Source organism: Paroedura picta, chromosome 3 (assembly GCF_049243985.1).
Source record: "Paroedura picta isolate Pp20150507F chromosome 3, Ppicta_v3.0, whole genome shotgun sequence".
Classification (NCBI taxonomy): Eukaryota; Metazoa; Chordata; class Lepidosauria; order Squamata; family Gekkonidae; genus Paroedura; species Paroedura picta.
The window spans coordinates 177,466,463-177,477,453 of record NC_135371.1 but is presented as its reverse complement, the minus strand read 5'-3'; the positions used below and the strand labels follow the sequence as shown (position 1 = coordinate 177,477,453).

At 46.6% G+C, this 10,991-nt stretch overlaps 1 protein-coding gene across 1 annotated transcript; it reads right to left on the bottom strand.

Moving 5' to 3' along the window:
* Window positions 1–339: 339 nt before the first annotated feature.
* LOC143833768 (neo-calmodulin) lies at window positions 340–923 on the bottom strand. Its single transcript, XM_077330000.1, has one exon. The coding sequence runs from the start codon at window positions 906–908 to the stop codon at window positions 438–440; it is 471 nt and encodes a 156-aa protein (XP_077186115.1). The 5' UTR covers window positions 909–923; the 3' UTR covers window positions 340–437.
* Between the last annotated feature and the right edge of the window lie 10,068 nt (window positions 924–10,991).

Genomic DNA, 10,991 nt, shown 5'->3' with positions numbered 1-10,991 from the left:
AACAGTACAAAAAAATAGTATACGAGTACCTGGATAATAGTGCAATAGTGCAAACTTTTAAGTTCCATATTGTTGACTGTCCATAGTCCACACAGAGTTAAGACTACATTTCAACAACATGCTAAGTTTCCTAAAATAACTAATTTTTAACAGGCATAACCTAGATGTTCCCTCATTTAACCAACAACATCTAGCTGTAGAAGTGCTGAAGGGCTTAAATATCCAGAGTAAGCCACATGCAAACATTTGTTACTTTGATCATTTCCCCAAAATATCAGAATGACAGATAAAGGGGAAAACATGGAGGAATGAGTTTGTTACTATACATGCATATTCTCTTGACAGTAGGGGGAAACCTTTTACAGATAAGTTACAAACAGAGAAAAAGGCAAATAAACAATTTGTACAAGAAATTTAACACATTCTGTACAGTGTCTTCACTTTGCTGTCATCATTTGTACAAACTCTTCATAGTTTACTTGACCATCACCATCAATATCTGCTTCTCTAATAATCTCATCAACTTCTTCATCTGTTAACTTCTCTCCAAGATTTGTCATCACATGGCGCAATTCTGCAGCACTAATATAGCCATTGCCATCCTTATCAAATATACAGAATGCTTCTCTAATCTCCTCTTCACTGTCTGTATCCTTCATTTTTCTTGCCATCATTGTAAAAAACTCCGGAAAGTCAATTGTCCCGTTGCCATCAGCATCTAATTCATTGATCATGTCCTGCAATTCCGCTTCTGTTGGATTTTGCCCGAGTGACCTCATCACCGTCCTCAACTCTTTTGTTGTTATAGTGCCATCTCCATCCTTGTCGAATAGTGAAAAAGCTTCTTTGAATTCTGCAATCTGTTCCTCTGTCAGGAACATCATGGGAGATGGAATGCCATCTCCCATGATGGTTACCAGGCCCCAATCTTAACTCCCTTGATGTGCCAGACCAAAACAGTTTTCTTTGGCATTAAACCAACAGCTTGCAGTTTTATACCTTGGATTATTTGTTGGGCTGCTTAGAACCTCTTTTACTTTTTAAAAATAAAAGGCTGGGGCTTGTTTTAGTTCCAAGACCCTCTACACCCCATCCCACTGCAAGCAGATCCATGGAGAGGAATCATGTGCACTTCCTAAACAAACCCGATGTCAAAGTCATTTTTCAAAGTTGATCAGAGGGGGAAATTGTTCCAGGGGAGGAGGGTGAATTCTACATGTCAACCTCCACAGAGGAACTGAAGGATACTACTAATATACTAGTATATATACTACAATATATATATATTACTGATCTACCTCAAAGGGATGTGATTTACTTGTTGTTGTTAGGTGCGAAGTAGTGTCCAACCCATCGCGACCCCATGGACAATGATCCTCCTTCTTCTTTTGCCCTCGATCGCTCCCAGCATTAGGCCCTTCTCCAGGGAGTCCTTCCTTCTCATGAGGTGGCCAAAGTATTTGAGTTTGACGTGATTTACTTATGTCACCACATTACTGGAAGAGTGGCATCCAACATAAAAACACCAAAACCCATAATAATTTAATTCTTACACTATGAAAGGCGGAAACTGTCTCACCTTACTGGGAAAATCCCTCCCATCAAGGGTGCCCTGGAAGGCTCCCTAGTAACCAGCCACCATCACTCAGTATCTGCTAAGAACATCTAGACTGACCCACTAAGAACATATTCTCCCAGAGCAACACTAAAGCAAAAAACTAAGGAACATGGTATTAACCTTATCAAATACCTGAGATGCCACTCTGTAGCACCCCAAGAGTCTAGCAAATGGGGAAGAGATTAAGAAGGACACTAGAGAAGGGGCCACACTAACAGGACTTATCTGAGAGAACACTAGAGGGAGGCAAATTCTCCCAGGCAGGAGACCAGAGACATGGCTTCACTCAGATGCCTACCCTGAGAGAAAATGGAGGACCTACCTTCTACAACAAGGAGAAAATCAGGAAAAATGCCTACATAGCCCCACAATCAGAGATGAGATTCACTCAGAGACTTCATAAGTCAGAAAATGGAGCGGGGGGTGGGGTGGTGGCGGCAGCTGGGGAACCAGGGAACAGGATTGAGGGGAAATAGGTCTATGAACCACAAGTTGATCTCCTCACAGGAACCACAGGCTGCAACTCTCATTCTGTTACCAGTAAGAAACGGGGGCATTGTGAAAGCAAATGGGCAGAGAGAAAGAACTCAATGGTCTCAGAGGAAGCAGACATGAAAATGATTCCTGCTGAGATTTTCTTGCTAAGCCTTGTCATGGAATGCCATCTCCCGTGTTCAATACCTGGCCCCTCTTAATTCCCTTGACGTGCCAGACCAGAACAGTTGTCTTTACTCTGGCATTTAACCAAGGGCTTGCAATTTTATGCCTTGGTTTATCTGTTCAGGCTGCTCAGTACCCCCTTTCTGTTTTTATAAGAGGCTGGATGGACCTTGTGTTTAATGGCCTGTTTTAGTTCCAAGACTCCTGAACCCCACCCTATTGCAAATAACCCTGACATCAAGGTGATTTTTAAACGTTTGTCAGAGGGGGAAATTGGATGGTGGACAGTGACATCTACATATTAACCTGATCTCGAGAGAGGAACTAAAGGATACAAACCTTATATAATATGACTGACACCGCAAACAGATCTGGTATACTTACATCACCGGAACAGTGGAATACAAATGTTTAACATAAAAACACAGAAAACCCTAAACAATCCTTTGCTAGTAAATAGAATTATGACACCAGGGAGGGGGAAAGGTCTCTTTCCTTTCTGGGAAACTCCCTCAAACCAAGGATTCCCTGGAAAGGTCCCTAGTAACCAGCCAACATAAGTTGGGATCTGGTTAGAACATCTAGACTGACCCACTGAGAACGTATTCTGCAAGAGCAAAAACTAAGGAACACGGTGGAAACCTTAGAAAATACCTGACACGCCACTCTGTGGCACACCAGGAGTCTAGCAATCTATTCCCCAATATGGATAGAAAGGGAGGGGGGGCTTCTTTCAGAGATTAATTCTGAGAGGAAATGGGGGTCCAGATACCCCAAAGGAGCAGCCATCTATCCCCCAATATGGATAGGAAAAGGGGGGGGGGGTCACTCAGCTCATAAATGTAATGTTGTGATTAATTGTGGCTGGTATGGCTTGCAAATCTAAGTTCATGAACTGAAGAACCATCATGAACTTTCCCAAATGCCTGGCCTCCTACCCCTTAATCTTTAGAAGGTAGCTGAAGACAGCTTTATTCAATTAGTTTAGTTTTTCTGCCTATCAATAGTTTAGGTTGAGGTGAAGGAGGTGGGGACCCTAGGGGGAAGTGACCATGTCCTCATAGGATTCCTTTTGAGATGGGGAAGCAAGGAAGGTTGTAGCCAGCCTTACTCTACCCTGTGAGTAAGCCAACACTGAATAATATGGGACTTCTAAATAAATCCCTTTCCCTCTGTGTTCTCCTGGCTGCCAATAGAAGGGGAGGAGTCAGCTACAGAATGGCTGCCATGAGAAGGGGAGGGGTCAGGTACAAAACGTCTGCCAATAGAAGGGGAGGAGTCAGCTACAGAATGGCTGCTATGAGAAGGGGAGGAGTCAGCTACAGAATGGCTACCAATAGAGCGGAAGGAGTCAGCTACAAAATGGCTACCTAGGGAAGGGGAGGAGTCAGCTACAAAATGGCTGCCTAAGGAAGGAGAGGAGTCAGCTACAAAACCACTGCCTAGGGAAGGGGAGGAGTGAGCTAAAAATGGCTGCCTAGGGAAGGAGAGGAGTCAGCTACAAAATGTCTGCCAAAAGAAGGGGAAGAGTCAGGTACAAAATGGCTGCCATGAGAAGGGGAGGAGTCAGCTACAGAATGGCTACCAATAGAATGGAAGGAGTCAGCTACAAAATGGCTACCTAGGGAAGGGGAGGAGTCAGCTACAAAATGGCTGCCCAGGGAAGGGGTGGTCAGCTACAAAATGGCTGCCAATAGAAGGGGAGGAGGCAGCTACAAAATGTCTGCATAGGGGAGGAGTCAGCTCAAAAACAGCTACCTAGGGAAGTGACGTCAGCTACAAAACAGCTGCCTAGGGAAGGGGAGGAGACACCTCCAAAATGTCTGCCTAGGGGAGGAGTCAGCTACAAAATGGTTGCCTAGGGAACGGGAGGATTCAGCTACAAAATGGCTGCCTAGGGAAGGGGAGGAGTCACCTCCAAAATGTCAGCCTAGGGGAGGAGTCAGCTACAAAATGGTTGCCTAGGGAACGGGAGGATTCAGCTACAAAATGGCTGCCTAGGGAAGGGGAGGAGTCACCTCCAAAATGTCTGCCTAGGGGAGGAGTCAGCTACAAAATGGCTGCCAAGGGAAGTGGAGTCAGTTACAAAATGGCCACCTAGGAAAGGGGAGGAGTCAGCTACAAAATGGCTGCCCAGGGAAGGGGAGGAGTCAGCTACAAAATGGCTGCCTAGGGCACGGGTCAGCAACAGAATGGCTGCCTAGGGAAGTGGAGGTCAGCTACAAAATGGCTACCTAGGGAAGGAGAGGATTCAACTACAAAATGTCTGCCAATAGAAGGGGACGAGTCAGCTACAAAATGACTGCACAGGGAAGCGAGGAGTCAGCTCCAAAAAGTCTGCCGAGGGGAGGAGCCACCTCCAAAATGGCTACCTAGGGAACGGGAGGAGTCATCTACAAAATGGCTACCAATAGAAGGGGAGGAGTCAACTAAAAATGGCTGCCAATATAAGGGGATCGCCATCGGATCGCCCTCCCACACTCACCGGTCCGCAACCTAAAAAAGGTTGCGGACCACTGCTTTAAAATAAAGCATATTTTCTTTCTTACACACAACTCACCTTAAGTCCTGCAGTGCTGTGGTGGCAGCTGTTATCAAAGCAATGTGGTTTTTCATAGAATCATAGAATCATAGAGTTGGAAGGGGCCATACAGGCCATCTAGTCCAACCCCCTGCTCAACGCAGGATCAGCCCTAAGCATCCTAAAGCATCCAAGAAAAGTGTGTATCCAACCTTTGCTTGAAGACTTCCAGTGAGGGGGAACTCACCACCTCCTTAGGCAGCCTATTCCACTGCTGAACTACTCTGACTGTGAAAAACGTTTTCCTGATAACTAGCCTATATCGTTGTAGAATCATAGAATCATAGAGTTGGAAGGGGCCATACAGGCCATCTAGTCCAACCCCCTGCTCAACGCAGGATTAGCCCTAAGCATCCTAAAGCACCCAAGAAAAATGTGTATCCAACCTTTGCTTGAAGAGCAAGTTTAAACCCATTACTGCGTGTCCTCTCCTCTGCAGCCAACAGAAACAGCATCCTGCCCTCCTCCAAGTGACAACCTTTCAAATACTTAAAGAGGGCTATCATGTCCCCTCTCAACCTCCTTTTCTCCAGGCTGAACATTCCCAAGTCCCTCAACCTATCTTCATAGGGCTTGGTCCCTTGGTCCCAGATCATCCTCGTCTCTCTCCACTGTACCCTTTCAATTTTATCGACGTCCTTCTTGAAGTGAGGCCTCCAGAACTGCACACAGTACTCCAAGTGTGGTCTGACCAGTGCCGTATACAATGGGACTATGACATCTTGTGATTTTGATGTGATGCCCCTGTTGATACAGCCCAAAATGGCATTTGCCTTTTTTACCGCTGCATCACACTGCCTGCTCATGTTTAGTTTACAGTCCACAAGTACCCCAAGGTCTCGTTCACACACAGTGCTACCTAGAAGCGTATCCCCATCCAGTAGGCATGCTTTTCATTTTTCTGACCCAGATGCAGAACTTTACACTTATCTTTATTAAATTGCATCTTGTTCTCATTTGCCCATTTTTCCATTGTGTTCAGATCTCGTTGAACTCTGTCTCTATCTTCCGGAGTATTTGCCAGTCCTCCCAATTTGGTGTCATCTGCAAACTTGATGAGTAGTCCCTCCACCCCCTCATCTAGATCATTAATAAATATGTTAAAAAGTACCGGGCCGAGCACCGAGCCCTGAGGTACCCCGCTACTCACCTCTCTCCAGTCTGATGAAACACCATTGACAACAACTCTTTGAGTGCGGTTCTCTAACCAATTCCCTATCCACCTGACTATCTGAAAATCCAGATTGCAGTCCTTCAATTTATCCATCAGAACATCATGGGGAACCTTGTCAAAAGCTTTACTAAAATCCAAGTAAATGACATCAACCGAATTTCCCCGATCCAGCAAACCTGTTACTTGGTCAAAAAAGGAAACCAGGTTGGTCTGGCAGGACCTGTTGGAGACAAATCCATGCTGACTTCCTTGGATCACCAAATTGTCCTCCAGATGTTTGCAGATCGCTCCCTTTAATATCTGCTCCATTATCTTCCCCACAACAGAGGTCAGACTCACTGGTCTGTAGTTTCCTGGGTCATCCTTCCTCCCTTTTTTGAAGATCGGAATAACGTTTGCTCTCTTCCAGTCCTCTGGGACATCTCCAGTCCTTAAAGAGGTTCCGAAGATGATGGACAAGGGCTGTGCAAGTTCCCTGGAAAATTCTTTGAGTACTCTCGGGTGCATTTCATCCGGACCAGGGGATTTGAACTCATCCAGTGCAGCTAAATGCCTCTCGACAACCTCTCTATCCATGTTAACCTGCCACCCAGACACTGTCCTTTGGCTATGGCCATCTCTAGATGTGCCTAAACACTTTGACCTGTGGAAAAAAACAGATGTAAAATAGGCACTAAGCCTTTCTGCTTTCTCTGCATCTTCCGTTAGAGTTTGTCCATCCGCACCCAACAGTGAGCCTATTGCCTCCTTTACTTTACGTTTGCTCCTCACATAACTGAAAAATCTTTCCTTGTTACAATGGGCTTCCCTGGCCAATCTTAGCTCACTCTCAGCTTTGGCCTTTCTGATGATTGATCTACAGTGCCTAGTAACCTGTAGGTACTCTTCTTTAGAGCTCTGTCCTTCCCTCCATTTCCTGAACATTTTCCTTTTCTTTCTTAGTTCCTCTTGAAGTTCTCTGTTCATCCAAATAGGCTTCTTAGAGCTCCTGCAGTGTTTTCGTCTTTCTGGGATAGTCATTGATTGAGCATGCAATAGCTCTTGTTTGAGTAGCGCCCACCCTTCACATGCTCCCTTTCCTTCCAGCATTCTCGTCCATGGTATGACACTCATCATGTCTCTGAGTTTATTGAAGTTTGCCCTACGAAAATCCAACATCCGAGTCTGGCTACAAGCTTCCTTGGCTCCCCATCTCAAAAGGAATTCTATGAGGACATGGTCACTTCCCCCTAGGGTCCCCACCTCCTTCACCTCATCCACCAACTCTTGTCTGTTGGTCAGTATTAAGTCCAGTATGGCTGAACCTCTTGTGGGTTCATCTACCATTTGATAAATGAAATTGTCAGCCAGGCAGGTCAGAAAGTTGCATGACTGAGGACGCTTCGCAGAGTTTGTTTCCCAGCACACATCTGGGAAATTGAAGTCACCCATGATGACAAGGTCCTGCCGCTTGGATATTTTCTCAAGCTGCTCACAAAGTGCAGCATCCACATCCTCTCGTTGGTCAGGCGGTCGGTAGCAGACACCAACCACCAGACTGTTTGTTTTCCCCTCGCTTATTTTCACCCAGATGCTTTCCACTTTAGATATTCTTTCCTCCACTAGAATTTCCTGACAGGTAAGCCCTTTCCTCACATACAGTGCCACTCCTCCATCTCTTCGATCTATTCGGTTTTTTCTGAACAGTTCATATCCATCCACCATTACATTCCAGTCATGAGAATCATTCCACCAAGTTTCCACCAAGTTTATTATTTGCAGGGCCTGCAAAAGGGAACTCTTCCACCAGGCTTTGGTTGAGGTCGATCTGAATTCAATCACATCCCATTGCCCCCTAAGTCCCCCCCTCCCATGGAAACCACCACTGACATGTCCATCCTGCGGGTCCATCAGTATGTTTCCATTAAATAGACATTTTCTCCTGTGTGCCTACACATTCAACATTCCAGGAATGTGAATAGCCTGGATGAAAGCGCAAAAATTCAATACAACTAACAGTAGCCTCTTGCCAGTTGTTTGGACCCTCAGTTTCCCTATTTGTTGATATGAAACACTGTCACAGTATTCTCTGCCTTCAGCAGGATGGACAGCTAAGGACATTACACACTGTTTACAATTCCAGCAAATTAATGCCTTACAGCAGGGCATGGTGGGAAAGCAGGCTGCACTTCTCTATGACTGTCCTGTGCAGGCATGCAAGGGACTACATGTGTGCAGCAACATGCCACAGACGTATTGAGTTGAAAAGGTGACGAGGCAGGCATGGGCAAAGAATAAGCCACTGGTCTTAAAGGTGCTACTGGTCCAGTGGTCTTAAAGGTGCTACTGGACTCTGACTATGCTGTGCTAATTCTGACATGCTAGGCTTTCTCAACCAGGATTTCACATATATATATTGGGTATGACCATACCCCCCTCCCCCTTCTAAAATGGCCACTGATGGGCCTGGAGAGGGTGGGAAAGGGAGTGGCCCCAGAGGGTGAGTATACAACTATGCTTCCCAAACATATTCCGCATGATTGCCCCAGTCCTGCGGTTTCTCAAAGCCTGAACAATGTTTCAGGGGTTTCTCAATGGTCAAGAAAGTTGAGAGACCCTGTGCTGTTGGAATGGCATGCTGCAATGAGCAGGAGCACAATCCAAACTCCACAGAATATGTTAAGCCACCACTGCTGCACTCCACAGCTCCTTGCCCAGTTTTCCCTGCCACATCTGTACAGAGCAAGGAATGATGGCATGGACACAGGGTCTGGGGCAGGGAAAGTGCCACAAGTGTTACTGAACGGTGCAGAGAGAGAGGCTGGTATAAAGGCAGACAATGCATGGGGGGCATGAGGGATGCACAGACATAGGCAGGGAAGGGGAGAGGAGCAGCTGTGGGTAAGCTGTGCAACTGGACCTCAAGGTATCTGTGCCTAATAGCAGCATAAGAAACTGAAATTCTCCGTCTCTGCATCTGTAAAAGATGTGAACAGCTGCTGCTTAGACACAGAAATAAATCAAGCTATAAGTGAGTTGATTTGTTTGCCTGTGGAGTATCTCTCAGTGTAAAGCCTTAGGAAGCTCCTTGAGCAGGTCCACCAACTCTCAACCCTTCAAAGATGATAGAATGAGGGAAAGGGGCTAAACCAGGGGACCATAGATTTCCTGAACCCCCTTTAGAATACTGATGATACAGAGTGGTGGGTGCAATCACAAAATGCTTGGAGCATAAGGCAGAGCCAGTCTCAAAATGTCAGGAAATGAGATTGTGCGTATCATTAACATTAATTCTTAAATGCATGCAGAATCAGAGCTTGACAGGAATCCTTTAAAATAAAGCATATTTTCTTTTTTACACACAACTCACCTTAAGTCCTGCAGTGCTGTGGTGGCAGCTGTTATCAAAGCAATGTGGTCTTTATTATCTGCAGGGCCTGCAAAAGGGAACTCTTCTGCCAGGCTTTGGTTGAGGTCGATCTGAATTCAATCACTTCCCATTGGCCCCTGAGCCCCCCCCCTAGAAACTTGACAGGACAGCTAGCCACGTGGAAGGCAGATGGTATACTTCACATATGGCCACATCCTTTACCACATCCCAATTAAGACCAATACACTCAATCGTTGAAATGGACAGCACTGGGGGAGCCCTGACCGTGTACCCATCCCCCGACCGACCTGAGGTCTGGGACTGATGAAGGACTGAAAACTTGGGCGGGGCAGGTTCTTTTAGGGTGATCGTTTCACCTTCCAGGACCCAAGTTTTGATTCAACCTTATGCTCTGCAAAATACCTTTACATAGCAGTTAGCTCTTGCAGCCACTTAGGGAAACTCCCCAAGACTCAAGGTGGTATAGTGGTTAACACCATGGAGTGCCCATATTCAGTCAATGTTTCGACATCTGCACTGGTTACCAGTCTGCTTCCGAGTGAAGTTCAAGGTATTGGTACTAACCTTTAAGGCTTTATGCAGCCTGGGTCCTACATAATCTGCAGGACCACTTAGTTGCTTATGCCCCCCACAGGGCTCTTCACTCTGCAGGTACTAATTTACCGCTCCCTGGGATGTTTTGTCTGGCCTTGACCAGGGCCAGGGGCTTTTCGGTCCTGGTCACAGCCTGGTGGAATGAGATCCCAGCAGAGCTGAGGCCCCTGACTGAGTTGCTGGCTTTCTGCAGGGCCTGCAAGATGGAGCTCTTCCTCCAGGCTTATGGTTGATGCCAGGAAGGCATCGGGGTGTTTTCATCGGAGGATCCCCCCTCCATGTTGATTAGATATGGCCCTCGCTCCAACTATCAGAGAACCGACTCTTGGGCTGAATGGGGGGGTGAGGGTTAGGGTGCTTACAGGATTGATTTGCCATCTGTCTAATTGGGATAATTTGCAATTGTTTTTATGGGATGTTTTATGGGTTTTATTGTATTTGCTGCTGTTGGAAACTGCTGCGAGACCATTGGAGAACACCGATATAGAAATCTAAAAATAAATAAATAAATATAAATGTCAGGAACTCACAGCCCCGACTTCAAAGCCAGTGCCTCGGGACCGGCAACAACAAACTCACCGCAGAGGGGACCGACGAGGGCAGCTCGGGCTGGTCGGCAGACAGGGAGGTTTTGGAGAGCGGGCAGACGGCACTGTGAGGCAGGGCGCGGCTGAGAGAATGGGCCTGAAAGCCAGAAGTGTCTGAGGGACGCTCTCCAGAGATGCGCTCTACTTGTGAGCTCGGGAGGTGGGGTCAATCAGGGAGGGAAGAGTACTGAACAGATGACGACAGAGTCGATGAGGAGGAGGGGCTCAGCAGTAGCGGGGAGGTTACTGTGAGCTCGGGGACAGAAAGCAAGAGAGAAAGCACGGAGTTCCCATTCCGAGACCTGCCGAAGGTGAGAGAAGTTTACTTCCCAGCCCTGAGTGATCCAACCCAGCACGGCAGTGGACGAGACCTGGTGAACCTGACAATAAATTTCTCTACGCAATAC

What these genes read in the sequence shown, in the direction of transcription:
- LOC143833768 (XM_077330000.1), bottom strand. Translation starts at nt 908, where the DNA reads ATGGGAGATGGCATTCCATCTCCCATGATGTTCCTGACAGAGGAACAG.